Source organism: Pseudorasbora parva, chromosome 2, assembly GCF_024679245.1.
Source record: "Pseudorasbora parva isolate DD20220531a chromosome 2, ASM2467924v1, whole genome shotgun sequence".
NCBI classification, from domain to species: domain Eukaryota; kingdom Metazoa; phylum Chordata; class Actinopteri; order Cypriniformes; family Gobionidae; genus Pseudorasbora; species Pseudorasbora parva.
The window spans coordinates 41,325,375-41,341,359 of record NC_090173.1 but is presented as its reverse complement, the minus strand read 5'-3'; the positions used below and the strand labels follow the sequence as shown (position 1 = coordinate 41,341,359).

Sequence of the window (15,985 nt, the reverse complement as noted above, 5' to 3'; positions counted from 1 at the left end):
AAGAATCTTGACTAAGTGCCTCTTGAGTCAAATATATAAATAACTTCACTGTGTTCTTGATCAGAGGATGGTGGAATCCAATGGACCATAGTGAGGTTTGACGTCATGTTTTTTGATGTGAATGAAATCAATGGTGCATGTGAGGGACAAATCGAGCTGCACGACTGTGAGTATTGTGTTGCAGCAAAACGAGTTAATAAAAAGTTAATATTGAGTAACTTAGCCCCAAATGATGTCACAGTTGTGTTTTGTGCCCGAATGAATCTTTGGAAAACATATTTTTCGAAAATTAGAAATTAGAGACAAACAGGGAAAACATAACACCATGATAATAAAACGGAACACAGCTGTTACATCCCCATGTATGACAGAATTTAATTAGATAAATAGCAGTTGCAAACCTTTTACAAAATATACTTACTCATCTCTGCAGCAATAAAATGTGCAACACTTAACTCTATTACTCGCAAAATATATATTATATCTAATTCATTTTCATCTACAGCATAATACACTACTGTATAAGACACAAACAACTAGCATGTCTCATTATAATACAAATCTCACTCATTTTCCTCCAGGATTCCTGTTCATTTGCTGCTAACAAAGACCAAAATAAATGTAGTTTGTGCCTACCTACGTTTTTTTGTGCCTACCTACGTTTTTTTTTTTTGTGACGTCAGTGTTATGTAAACCGCAGTCAATGTAACTGAAATTCACAGCAGATGTAATGAGCATTATTGAGGAACACTGAAGTGTTCGGATATTTTTTGGGGACCAATTAGTATTGAGAAATATTTAAATGGTTACTCAAGGTTACATTTCAATGCACAAATCATGTAGATTAAGTATGTTAACATATTAGAGTGTTTAATGAATGGGGTTTTCACAGGAAACAGTTGAGGGCTAAGAGGAATTTACTGTTGCCAGTAGGTTACTATGTATGTCTTCTTAATTCTACAGCTTGTCAGATATGCTAAATGAACTGTAATGACACTGAGAGCTTCAATAAACATCATTGGGTGAACTAACTGCTTACACTATGTGCATATAAACGGCAGTAGGGGCTTAATTGTGCATGGAAGCTTTCAAATAATGTGCAGAACAAGCCAAGGCTTCATTTACTTTGCTGCATTACTGATGTGTGCTTGTTGTAATATTAAAGCTTTTTACATTTTCATGACTGGTTTGTTCCATATTTATGAGCAATGTTTGGTGATATATTTTCAAAAAGCAAAGAGTGTAATAAGATTAAATAGCCCATGTCCACAATAAATAAACATAAACCCAGTATATCTGCTGGTGAGGAAAGTGTCTTTCTGGGCTGATATGTAATGATTACCAAAGTGCTTCTCCATGTGAAGAAATATTATAATTTATGAGGTTTAGAAAGTCTGCCTTGAATAAGATTGAGGACATTTTCACTGAAAGCCTCTAGATAGAAACTATGGCTAAATGAAAATGATTTGCTTTTACCTTTTTCTTAGTGTAGACTATGTTGTTGTAATAACTTGCATCTGAACTGCTTTTTATGGTTCATGCGTCAATGCTTTCCTCACTCCTTTGGCTTCAAGTTGTTTTTCAATCGAAGACATACAATTTTAATTTCCACTTAATGCTGCTGCTGTCTTATTGAGCCTCCAGGGGAAATACAGTTTGATCTAGTATGAAACATCTCCCAAAGCCTTGTTCAAGGTTGCTCAGCGTACTGCTAAATGCACTGGGGCCTTTTTATCTTCTGATTTATTTGCATATATTAAAACATTAGGCTGGCCCAAGAGGAATAACGATGCACTTTTTATTGAAATTCACTGTCAACATCAAATTCTAAAACTTCCAATATAACACTTGCTGTGTAGTTACAGTACATTATACATAATAAATGAACTGAAGAAATAAAATGTCTGGTTCTGGATAAGTTAAGCTTGATAGACAGCATTTGTTGCACAATGTTGATTATTACAAAATGATGTTGTCATTAAGAAAAAGATAAAAGGAAATGAATGGACATTAATATGGCTTTTCTTTTTTTAAGGACTTAAAAGCACATATGTGAAGTTTATAACGTTATTTAATTATTAATATATTATTCTGTTAAAACTGTGTTGAGCTGTAAAGTTGTTTTCATCATTTTTATTACCGTTGTAGACACTGTCATGGCAACAGTGTTGCAAAAATGGATATATATATATTTGCACAGAAACGGTTAGTAAACATTTCTTCCACACTAAAGTCATATTAACTTGCTTTTTTTTGTCTTGTGGCTGTTCTATCGAGAGGGAAAAAAGCATTTTTTAAGGGGTCATGACATGGGATATCACATTTAGGCTCTATGTGCTTTTGCGTTCGTCAGTATGTTAATAGGTCAGGGGTTGTGTATGGCCGTCTGTTAGAAGCATGTTATTTTTCTTACACATGTATCACTTCACTTCAAAAGGCACTCATTAACCCACTGGAGTTGTATAAGATTACTTTTTTGATGGATGGATGCACTTTTTTGGACTTCAAAATCAGGTTCCCATTATAAAGCTTGGAAGTGCAGTGATATTTTTCAATATAACTCAGATTGTGTTTGAAAGAAGAAAAGAAGAAAGAGAAAAAAGAAAGTCAGGTAACACTGTATGGGGTTCACTATTAACTACGACTTTTGCCTCAGTAAACTCCTAATTTACTGCTTAATAGTTTTGTAGCGTTTAAGTTTTGGTATTAGGTAGGATTAAGGGATGCAGAATAAGGTCATGCAGAATAAGGCTTTAATATGTGCTTTATAAGTACTAATAAACAGCCAATATCCTAGTAATATGCATGCTAATAAGCAACTAGTTAATAGTTAATAACAACCATAAAATAAAGTGTTACCGAAAGTCATATACACCTAGGATGGCTTGAGGGTTAGTAAATCTTGGGATACTTTTCGTTTTTGGGTGGACCCTTAAAGATCCACCCCTTAAAAACAGATCATTTCAGACAGCCCCAGGTCAGACATGAAGGTTGAAAATAATTTTTCAGCATGTTTTTTTTTTTTTTTTTTTTTTGCGTGTGTGCAAAATAATCTTTATTAACATCATCCTCCAGTTTCGCAGACAAGGCTTAAACTAGTCCCAGACTAAAATGCATGTTTGAGCTTTAACCGAATGTAACTTCCACTGACATATCTTAAAAATATGTCAGTGCCATTGTTTTGCCTCTATAATATATGCACACCAGTAACGTTTTTTTTTTTTCTAAGACACGTTAATAAAAACCACCTAAAAATCCTAGGTCTAATCCTGGCTTCATCTAAGCCCTGTCTGTTAAACCGGGCCCATAAGTGAACCTCAAGGAATTTAAAATAATATAATAAAATAAAAATCCATGTCATGAGCCTTTTAACATTTTAATTCCCCATTATTGTAAACGGCTTTTGTATAGATTTTCGCCTTTTAAAGTTCAAATGAATTTTTGTAGTCATCAACATTATACGGTCAATGCTGTTGGCTGAGCTTAACTTGTACTGAATCCGGAATATTACTTCAACGCAGCACAAGAACCATACATAGTAAACTGTCGGTAGACTGTATTCTGAGATTTTCTGTTTAACCCTGTTTTTAGGGCTTTTGTATTTTAATATGCAATGTAGTTATTGATATAAAAGTCAACAAAGAATTTCAAGACTTTCTAATACAGCGGAGAATATTAGAGGTAAAAGCAAGTACATACAGTACTCAACACAAGCATATTTTTTTTAAAGAGCTTGTTAAGCGAAGCTGAGGAGCATAATCAAAGAGTCCTCTTCAAAGCTTTAAGCACAGTAGGAAATCACAGCTTTACTCACATAAAGACACAGGGCTTTTCAGATATTAAAGTGTTACGCACAATAATTGGTAATAAATTTTCACAGGAGAATAGTCATCACAGCATTAAATTGAAACATGCTCAGAGGGTAACACTTCAATAGAAAACAAACAGGCGATGCTGTTTAAAAACAGAGGAGGTTGCAAATAAGTCATTGTTTAGCACTGGCTCCAACATAACCAAGCAGAACACAAAGATGTATTTGTACGAGAACCAAATTGATTGTACAAGTACAATTTCCAAAGCGATTTGAATCTTAAATAACGTCCATCTTCACTGTGCTAATTCAGTCATTGTAAAACTGTTGCGATGTCGATCAAAAGTGCTAAAATCCTCCCGGCTCTGCTTGAGTTTTTTAATAAGGCTTCTGTAAGGCATCATTAGACGTGCGCTTTATTTTCCTGGCTGATTCTGGAAGGGTAACGTTATAGTCATAGTGGCATCCTGCGGCTCTGTGAGTGGGCGGTTTACCATTTCGCTTTCGTTCTGTCTGGCGTTCTCTTCATTCATTTGAGACACTTCAGTGGAGCCTGCTTCGAAGCCAGGGACGGTATTGGCCACATGGACCACGTGCACCTTATTTCGTCCCTTTTTGCTGAGGATGCAGCTGAAAACCTTCTTAAAGCCCTTGCGAAAATGTTTGGACACCAGTGCGTAAACGATAGGGTTGAGGCAGGAGTTGGCGTAGGCCATGCAGTGGGACAGCAGCCGGAAGGCATACGTGGTCTGATTGAAGGGAAAGTCTCCATAGAGGTAGCACAAAATGACTACATGGTATGGTAGCCAGCAGATGCAAAAGAGCACTGTGACTATGATGATCATCTTTGTGACCTTGCGCTTGGCTCGTTTTGACTCCGACATCCCATCGAGGGGGTCGACCGCTGTCCAGAGGTACTTGATGGTGCGTGTGTAGGAAAGGCTCACGATGAGCACAGGAATAACATAGCCGAAAACGAAGGTGCAGGTGTCCAGAACCTTACGGTTATACTCCTCCCATCCAGGTACGCAGACATTGCTGTTCTCGAAATCGATGAGGTCGTAGTAACTCAAATAAGGCCCGGCGAAAACGAGCGACAGGCCCCAGATGACCACCATCGCGACCACGGCGTTACATGGTGTTCTCAGTTCTCTGGAACGCAAGGGGTAACGGATGGCCAGATACCTGCAAAAGAAAAAAATGCACTAATCAAATAAGACATTGATGGCTTCTTTACGTCATAAACCCCAGCAAGGAGAGACAGTCACTCTTGCAATAAAAAGTGTGTTTTGTTGTGATTTCAGATATCAACAGTTTTTCAGTTGAATTGCTTACTGGACCTTTAAGCAACAATCAGCATAAGGGGCTTTCGCACCGGGTAGTTTTAGGAACTAACCACCATCGGTGGTTCCCTGAGAACTAAAAGCTCCCTTAGGAACATTTCCCTGGTTGCATTTGCACTGCCAGTAGGAACTATGAAGTGACTTAAGCCACACTTTTATTTTGATGGCAGGTGGACCTTTACTTTACAATCAGTTGAACAGTCCTGTCTAATATGTTATTATATAGAACTGTTATACAAAGAAAGTAGTCCGTATATGATAAATATTAAGCATTTGCTGAGAGGTTGATGTCCAATGTCGCTATCTGAGTTGAAACACATAGTCATGTTTTGCTCTGTCCCCTCAAAGTTGCATTGGATTTTATCCTTAGCCTAAAGGTTGAGAGGTCCATCTATTACCGTTTTCCATGTTCATAGAGTTTCTGGAGTAAATAAAATCTGTGTGTGTAGACTGCTTTTAAAAAAACAGCGGGTTCCGGTATTTTGTGTGTGTTCTGACAATAAGTGTACACTTGTGTCACTGGTGGTTCCTATTGTGCTGGGTTAGACTCTACTCTGAAGTAGGAGCTATTTCCCCCAAAAGGAGGAAGTTTGTTTCTAGTTCTTATGGTGCGAACACATTAAAATGCGGGTACTTCCGCCAATAGTTCTGGGAACTATAAAAGGTTTCTCCAGTGCGAAAGATTTTGCAGCCCATCATTGACCAAACCACAGGCTCTACTCTTGACAACAATAGTAGCCCCTGCAAACCTGAAACATATCAGAAACCCTTCTAACCGTCTGGAAAACACACGGCCTCAGGACGTTAGGCTTTGCAAGCCTAGGTAGTCTGATCTCGTAATGAACCAACAAATAAGGGATTCTCAAGCCTGTGACATTGTGAGGTGCGCTCTGTTAGACATGTCATGTACACATAATCAATACGATCTGTAACAATGAAATAGATAATCTCACAAAACATGTTTTACTCACATAAGTGTGCTGCACCATTCCTGTCTTATCCAATAAGGCACAGCATTGTGTTTTAATCTCAATATGTCTGCAAATCCACTGTCGACCTGTCTTGTTTACAAACGATTATCTTGCTATCTTCAGCGTGTTTATTGCTCGGTAACGCGATCAGTTTAGCTCTGCGAGTCGGTGGGCGGAGCTACAGAAGCAGAGTACACACAGAGGTGGCATTTGACCCTTCTAATACGTCATTGATTAGAGAGCCTCGTTTTCTGGGCCTGGTGTCTATTAACACTTTTCTTTTACAAACAAGGAAGTTCTCAGCTTCCATGACCATGACCTTTTATACTGTATATCAAAGGCTCAAGAGAAAGTTGATTTCTCAATTAATCAGCATCCCTTTAAGTTTATCTTAATCAGTTACTTTAAGTGCAGTGGACTATATTTTAGTTAAATTAACTTTTTTAAATTTGAAAGTGTATTCATGTATAAAGGAAGCACAAATGTTCATCGAAAGCTGAGTGGTGCTTCCTGAAATTGGGTTTGACCAAAAGCACATGATCAATATTGTCAGTGTGTTTCTGTGCACAAGATAAAAGCGTCTTCTTGTTTTCTACCTAACGGTGAGGTCATTTCCAGTGAAGATTCTCAGTCTCCGCTGGGGCCAGAACCATTTTTCAAAGAGCAGACTAATATATTTTTTTTCCCCAAAGGTAAACACATTCAGGGTAGATGGAGGGCAGTGGGTCTGTTGCTCAAGTTGAGAGTAAAGTATTACACTTATGGCGTATAGGTGGCCATGTTACATTTATGCCATTATTTCGACAAAAAAAAAAGGCTGTCGGGCTCTCAGCAAGTTCCACTCGTCACTGCTGCTTTAGTTCGACCTTAATGGTAAGATTGGCCTTGCATAATTTTAGCTAAGTCCTTATGGTTGGGTGCTTCTAAAGATTCTCTTTTCACTGTTTCATGGTAAAGACAGGAATAATGGGATGCTGGTTTTTGGAGGCGTTTTATTAATGAAGTGGGTGGTTGCTGGTAACTCCACTGACACGTATCCAGTTAAACTCCAACCTTTGCCGTTGCAATTTGTAAGACTTCATTGTGTTCAGAAGATCCATTTAATTAAATAACAGCCTTGGCCCTGACCAATTACAATACTGCTAAGTTCTTCATCTCCTTTAGTCTGTCATTTTAAACCCCATGGGGCTACACTGAAAATGTTATGTCAAGGTATACAGCCGTGAAGTCATGCCTAGAGTGAATGTCACTTGTCCCAGGGGTTAATGATGTTTATTAAAACTAATAGATTCCAATTTTCTTATATGAATATCACATTAAACCTTTTTACCATGCCTTCATAATTTCATTATATTTGTGCTACTTTTCAAATGCCTTTTATGAATAGATTTTGTTTTACCCTTGTCCCAGATCATGTCAATCCCTCATACAAATATAGAGTACATGTTCAAAAAGAATGATAAAATGTTATCTATAAATATGGCCTTTTCAAGAAAAATAAATTTTAAATATGAAATGTCTTTCCCCACCATTATTTCCATCACAGAATGCCATTAAACACAACAGATCATTTGAGATGTGGTGGAAATGACACTGATAGAAATTGCATTGGCGAAAAATGTAACATAAATGGACAAGGTAACGTAAAAAATTAAGAGAATTTCTCTGGATTTATTATTTATATGTATCTCTGCTTTATTTAACACACTACTTGCAATATTTCTTCCAACTTTCAAATAAAAATATTGTCATTTAGAGCATTTATTTGCAGAAAATGACAACTGGTCAAAATAACAAAAAAATGTTCCATGTTTTCAAACCATTAATAATGTGAAAACAACACAATACTAATGCTTTAATTTAAAAAGAAATCTGTATTTTTGATGGAATAATTATAATCACAGCTTTCATGCAACTCTCAAGTCATCACATTTCTGTTGGGCGACTGTATGCCACTCGTGGTGAAACAATTCAAGCAGCTCTTTCTTAGATTCCAGAGGTTTTCAGTGGGATTCAGGTCTGGAGAATGTGATGGCCTTGACATGAAATGCTGCCAGTAGTTTGTAGAATAAATCTCAAACATAAATACATCCAGAGAAGCTGTAGATTTGCTGTTGCCAAATTAAATAAACCAGCGAGAGTATGAAACATTTTTTAAGAGAGTTTATTTAAAATAAAAAAATAAAAAAGGTTATAACTGAAAAAACCAAAACACCTACCTGTCCACAGACACCGCCGCCAAAGTGAAACTGCTAGCATACATGGTGAGGTTGATGAAGAAGTGAACCACCTTGCACATGAAAGACCCGAAAACCCAACCCTCCAGAGAGTAGATGGTTGCTTGGAAAGGCACACAGAAGATGATGAAGAAGAAATCAGCTACACTGAGGTTGAGGATGAACAGATTGGTGGTGTTGTAGCCGACCTGTCCATTTCTGAGGAGCACAGCCATTACCAAACTGTTCCCAATGGTCCCTAACAGGAAGATGAGCGAGAAGACCACAGACACAATGACACTGGCCGGGTTGAGCTGGTAGCTCTCAGAGGCGTTCCAGTGTCCCATGGCTTTAGTCAGGTCCTCGTGATCTGACATTTTAAGATGTGAAGTTCCAGGGTCCTGCAAAGAGGTCATAAATGATGAGACACAGATGTAGTTTGTGCTTGGAGTTCTAGGTTTCTAGGGACTTTGATGTAAAAGCCCATGGTTGCAAATCTCAGAAATCTTTCCAGAATCTGAATCACATTTTAGTAAGATTTTAAAGCCCTTATGAGAAGTTGTATAGCTAGATTGGCACTGAGAGCCAATATCAGGAGGATCAGACTCAAGAAGTCTTTTTGATGAACATGAAATAAGTACATTTTGATTAAAAAAGATCATGAAATCTGGTGCAAGTACAAAGAGGAATGAAAAATGAAATGGAGTCGGGACTAAAATCTATTTCAGAATACTAGCATAACATCTCCAAGGACAATGAACCAGTCTTGTCAAGATATGAAGAGCATGTCCCCATCTGGTTGAGAGCTAATCAAAATGAAAATAGACAAATCCACTTTGTAATAATCAGAGATCTTGGAAAGCCGGTTGGGGATACAAAATATAGATGTGCCATTATGTCTTGATATTGTGGACTGAATATAGTGCAATACATTGGATTATGACAGGATTATATTTACTGTTATTGGTTAGACCTGACAAATGAGAAGGAACGCAAATGCTTACCAGCGTTAATCCCACAGTATGTCTCAATAGGTGTTGCTCAGAAACAGTCAGCATCGATTTCTCCACTTCAAATATTGATCAGGCTATGGGAATAACAAAAAGGAATAACAAAAGTTTTTAACTTTTTATCTTTCACATTAACAAGAACATAGTGAATTATACATGGTTATGTAGGGAATGGAAAGATCTTCCTAATACACTGTAAAAAATAAAAATAAAAATCCAGGTCTCCAATTGACAATGTTCTAAATCTAATTTTTTTTTTAGTTGGCCAAATTGAATTTCCGTGATTTCAATTACATAAATCCACAGGAAGTAAATTCCACTCACTGAAAAAATTAGATGTGAGACAATGTTTTGATTTGATTGATTTAATTTCAAATTAGATTAATTAATTTTTAAACTTGAAAAATTAAAATTATTCTGTGGTGAAGTAAATACTACAGAAAAAAGTGTAATTTCTAAATGAAGTTAGTTCAGGCCAAAAAAAAGGTCCTTCCAAAAATCCAGGTAAAATCTATTTTAAAATTAAATTCAAGCTTGTAGAAATTAGGTGCCAATATCAGCGTTCTAAAATTAAGTAAAACTACTCAACTCTTCTGATACTGGTTTCCCCATCATGCACTGGGGCATGCACTGACTACACTGGAAAAACAAGATGCATTCATTTAAGAAACAAAATTGTTAAGATAAGACTTTTTTCATATCTTGAATTAACTATGTATGCAACATTTTGATAGATTTATGCTTAAAGCCAGGGGAAAATTGCAATAGTTAATAGTTAATTATAGTGCTATATATTTGTATATTTGTGTGTGTGTGTGTGTGTGTGTGTGTGTGTGTGTGTGTGTGTGTGTGTGTGTGTGTGTGTGTGTGTGTGTGTGTGTGTGTGTGTGTGTGTGTGTGTGTGTGTGTGTGTGTGTGTGTGTGTGTGTTATATTTATAATATGTATTATATATTATACACATTAAAATTATAATATGTATAATATATGTATAATTCAGCACTATTATTAACTTCACTCCCAATTTTTTTTACCCTTTTGCAATTTTTCCCCTGGTATAAATAAATAATAATGTAATAGGTAAATTCTAGAAAAAAGTAATGCAGACCTGAAAGAGCATTAAGTGCAGGAAAGGCAAGAGCTTTCAGGAAATTGGACTAGCAAATGTTCTCCCTAATAGGCTGACAAAGTGCATTTAAAAAAAAGTGTGACATAACCAGCAGACTATAAAAAAATGTATGCAGAAAATGGGCGACTAATTTGATCCATGCAGAAATGTGGACACGTTCTATTAGCATGTAATTGATTGTCAGACATTCATCATGATACAATTAAAATGCTGGTCTTCAGTCCCTCTTCAAAAACAATTACATATGCTTACATTGTTTTATCAAACAAAACAATCAGTAGAAGATCACATGCAATTTTTTTTCTCAAGCAGGAAAAGAGTGTGACTCATTATTTAGCAAGACCTTTATAGTAAAACAGGAAGAACATTTGAGAGGTAAAGCTTTCCTGGACACTAATTATTCAATTATGTATTAGTCACAGTTATTATCTCGCTTCTGCAATGCCTATATTGACAATAGAGTGAGAGTGAAGATGAAGTTAAAAAGGGATGGAAGGAGAGGAGAGAAAAAAAATCCTTTCATTTGATTTCTTAGAAATATAATAGTGGTTTCTTTATGTGTCTTGACTATTTGTGAAGTGATCTCAAAAGCAGCTTTTATTTTTCAAATGCGACTTTAAGAACCTCTCTTTTTTATCTCACTCTCTCAGCATAGAAGTGTATGCCAAAGCAGTTTATAAACATCTCTTAACCCGATCAGCTCGGTGGATTGTTGTTTGGCTTTTGGCATGTCTGTCTTTTGTCTTCGGCATATTTTTTTAGGGAACAATCCCCTTTGTAAACACACCTGACTGTCTTTAATGTGAAGCCAGCTGACTGGCTTCCAGTGAATATAACATGACGTGTCCTTCAAGAAGCAGGGCTGTTTAACGGATCCCTTTGGTTACAGTTACAGAGTGCATCCGTTTTGTCACTTGTCGAATGGTGCATGAAACCGCCTCACATAGCACCGCATGTGTCTCTAACCCCCCCTTCCAAACTCATTTGTCATTTAAAATGAATTGAATTAAACTTTCATGAAGTCATGAGCCAAATAAAGGCATCTCAGTACAGGAACTGCATCCCCGTGGAGTGAGGTTTCAAAAGAGGCTCATTAAAGAATATAACTTAAAGGAAAAAATGTGTAAATGAAGCACACATATAGTAGCATACTAAATTGAGTATATGGACACGTTACAGAATGAAACATCATTACTGAGACACATTAGATGTAAAAGTGTTAAATGCATCTTGTAGGGTGATGATGAGATAAATGGAGATAAGTCATGTAAAACCAAAGCACATGCTACCCAAGGTCATCATAGAAATGTACACAGATTAAACACCATTCTTGAGGTGTCTTAGGAAATGTTACTGTGTAATAACTGTAAATGCCAGAGTCCACATCTGATGACAGTATGAGAATTTCAATCAGTTGTTTTTACTTACCGGCTCATGAGATGAACCATGACTGTATATCCATGACTCAGTGTCATTGTAATATTTAGAAGCTTCTGGTCTCCAGAAAAGCTAGTGATGCTTGCAGAATGTAACCACTTGAAAAGGCTTCATCTCCTCTCATTCCGCTTCTCCGTTTTTCTATGCCTCTTGTGTTCCCTCCCTCACTCCCCCTCACATACGGAGGCTCCTCCTCCACATCGTGGCTCACACCTTCACTGCAAGAGAGAGAGAGAGAGGGAGAGAGCACGCAGTGTTTCTTTCTCTATGCACATTCTTATGAAGATCTTTTCATGTGCATTATTAATGCTGTGCCTGAACAGTTGCACTAATGCGGATAAGATACGTAAACACACAAATCTAGAATAAGTACATGGTTAATTATTCAGAAGCAGGCCTGAAGTCAGATGGGTTTTACTTTTTGCATCACTTTGTGCACATGGGCCATTTTTCTTTTAGAGACATAGTTTAGAAGTCTATTGTAATACATTTCCCAAGAGATTGGAAATGTCATTTTTCTTTTCTTTTTTTTTCAATTGGAGACTATATAACAAATCAATACATCTCCAAGGCATCACTGCTCATGCTAAAAGGATGGATAGAAGGATGGCATGTCTGGTGCACTCCAAAATGTGACATTGTGAACACATTTGTCTCAAATTTAAATTCAAAAGTGGTTCTCTCTACCCTGCTGAAAAATCCAGTGTAAACCAGCATGAATTCTATGTTGGTTAACACTGGTATGGTGTTGTTCTAGCCTGTGTGGAACAGCATTGTCAGGATGTTCTCAAGAAAAACATCTTTGTAGATCCTGGAACAACATTCCAATCAATCAATCAAATTTGAGGGATGAATATGTTTACAGTTAATTTCATGTTAAAGGTCCACTATGCAACTTCCCATCCACTAGAGGTTGCCTGTTCAAAACAAAGGCGTAGTTTGATGATGCCAAGTTTGAACGCAGTATCTTGGGACACGTGGTCTTCACCTCACAGCCGGTGGAAAATAGGACTCGGGCAGAAATCACGTTCATGAATGCGGTTATTAACATTACTGTAGTGTGAAGCAGAGCAGGACCGAGTGTTGTGGAGCTGAGCACGGCTGCTGGAGCGATTGTTAAACAAATACCTATGTCACAGGACTTTTATTATGACGGTATGGGACACAGTCGCCGGGCGCCCGCACTTCCGCTTTTCCGGCCATGATTATAAGGTAAAGCAGGTCTGTTTATCATATTAAATACATTTAAGTGTGTTTATGATGTTATGACATTACTCTGTGCGTTCGCTCGGCGCTGCTGTGACATGTTCACACTGCTAAGAGAAAAGCACTTCTGCAGAATAAAACCGAGGGTAACGCAGATAGGACGCGATTGACAGGCGACTCGCTCAAACGTTATGCTGAAACGTCCCGGTCCTTGGTTAAAATAGCAATTTTCTCACAATTTACAAATAGTAGGAAACATTTGGGATAGTACTCAACTGAACAAAATATATAACACTGTCCTAGTGGTTTTTGGATATTTTAATGCAAAAATACTACACAGTGCACCTTAAAAGCTTACAACAAGGGTTAGGGGCATCGAAACCATTTTCTCACCTTTAATTCTGCTTTTAGGGATAAGTTATGGGTAAGGTTTGGACAAAGATTGACAGAAAACATGTGAGACTATTTACAAAGGTGCACATACAAGATTAGTTCCAGCCCTCCAATATTATATTACTTTCATTCCCCATTCCTAGGGAGATTTATTTTATTTGTTCAACTGATGATGGAAAAAAAAAAATGAAACCCTTTTCATTAGTACAGCTACTCGATTCACATGGACTAATGATATCCCTTTATAAGTTTGGCACTCTGGGTTTTCCCCGCTGTGGTTCAAGGACCTAAAATCAGATGAAATCATGTTGCCACATTCACATACAGTTCTTTTGTTGTGCAACAGCTACAGGGATACTTCACCGCTTTTTCATATTAAACTGTTATTCCCTTAACTAAAACGAGTTGATACACACCTCTCTCATCTCAGTGCGTGCACTTAATCTCTCTGACGCGCGGTGATGATCTGATAGCATTTAGCTTAGCCCACTAAGCCCAGTTCATTCACTACGGTACCAAACAGAGATCAAGTTGGAAGTACCAAACACCTCCACGTTTTCCCTATTTAAAGGGAATGTTCACTTTGAAATTAAATTTTGATATGTTTTAGCTTACCTCATGGGCATCCGAGATGTAGGAGTATTTGTTCTCTATTACACCACAGGAAACACGCACGCGCGCCCTCGGATCAGTCGGGCGTAGTGGTGTACAAGAGGTAAAAACGATATAAATACTGTTCGTTTTCTCACACAAACCACTTGTTTCGTGTCTTAGGCCATCAGTGTGTACTTACGATGGGGAATTGTTTAATTTGGACTTCTCTGTGTGTGCTCTTTGAGGTGGTGACCATAGACCTGCATTATGTGAGGCACAGACAAGAACGGTTTGACCTAAAATGATCAAAATTGAAACTACTGGGGAAACAAATACTCCTACATCTCGGATGCCCATGAGGTAAGCTAAAACATATCAAAATTTAATTTCAAAGTGAGCTATCCCTTTAAATACAGTTACACGAATAGTTGAACGACCTAGTATGATGACATAAAATAAAATGTGACTCTTTTCTAAGCGGATTAAAAAGAAGAACTATAATGTATGGCGGAATAGCACTTTTGGGAGTACTTCAACTCGGCGCAGTAAAACGTCCCGGCTGAAACATCCTCCCTCTCTCATTTCTGTCAATGGGGTCATACATCATTCAAACCTTTTATAGAAATATGTTTATAGAAAGCTTGAAATGTGAACAAACATTCTGTAATCCGTATAAAACCAACAAAGGGTATTGAGGTAATCGGCTCAAATGTAGCTTGTTATAATGTTTATGAGTGCTTCTTAAAGGGTTACTTCAGCGATTAGCATATGGCTTTGTATCAGTAGAAACCCTGGAGTATAATCAAATGATTGTGCTTTCCCCCCTCATATCCCCCTGAGACGAGAGATTTATGCATTTTATTTCTGGAAAAATTCCTCCTATGATGCAAATTGACGATATTTGCATCATAGGAGGAATGTTTGGCCAGAGGCTAAAGACTACAGCCAGCAGAGGGAGCCATTTCCGCATGTTTTACACCCGCGCATGGGGGATGGAGATCACACTCAGAGCACAGCTGGCAGCTACAGGCACTCATTTAAACAGAGATATGGTGAGCAATGTAAGTCTTTTAACTTCTCAAATTAATTTAAATGAAAGTTAAGCTTGCAAAGGCATAAACTGAAACGCGCCAGACTGAACTCGCGTTGTGAATGTATGCCGCGAGTGTAGTCGCGATTACCTCAGCTCTCATCACGAGAGCTCATCAGCTCATTTATCTGACTCCTGCAGTTAGTGCTCAGTGCTGTGATACTCACGCGGTGACTCACTCATTATACTGAACAGACACGTTCAGTTTTTCAGTTTTTAATTGTAGTGTCTTCTCCAACTCACAGAAATCAAGTTGGTGGCTTTGGGAATGGCCTCACAGGGCAACGAAGCATTCTGGGAATTGTAGTCTTTCATCCCCATGAGACAAAAATACATTTTCTGTCTAGAAAGCACCAAATTCAAAAATAATTTCACATTTCTACTACATTGATGACTCAGTTAGTTTAATTACAGATTCATCTTCCCAGCGCTGAAGTACCCCTTTAATAAAGAAAGGAAAAGGCTTAAGAGTGAAAATCTTCCAGCTCTAAATAAATGTAAATAGCTCTGAATAAAAATGTAAAAATGGATTAAATAATTTTTTTTTAAAAGAAATTGTTCTGATTTCATTTATGTCCATAAACATTCTATAAATGTTACTTTAGTTTAACAAACTTTGCCCCCCCCCCCCCCATCATACATTTATTTTAAAAAATAAAGAAATGGGAAATAATGTGCAATTCTTTCATCACAAAGTAGCTCATTGTATATGGTTACGTTTTTGTCACTTTTTTTCATTATGACCTATAGAGAAATATTAAGAAGAAACCTTAGATTGTTTTATAC

The 15,985-nt window shown here is 37.3% G+C and overlaps 1 protein-coding gene across 1 annotated transcript; it reads right to left on the bottom strand.

Moving 5' to 3' along the window:
- Positions 1-1,784: 1,784 nt before the first annotated feature.
- On the bottom strand, positions 1,785-12,102 carry galr2b (galanin receptor 2b). The gene is made up of 4 exons (XM_067420353.1): positions 11,908-12,102; positions 9,346-9,428; positions 8,345-8,742; positions 1,785-4,996 (listed from the first exon to the last, which is right to left on the bottom strand). The coding sequence occupies exons 2-4, from the start codon at positions 9,397-9,399 to the stop codon at positions 4,228-4,230; spliced, it is 1,221 nt and encodes a 406-aa protein (XP_067276454.1). The 5' UTR covers positions 9,400-9,428; positions 11,908-12,102; the 3' UTR covers positions 1,785-4,227.
- Positions 12,103-15,985: the final 3,883 nt, after the last annotated feature.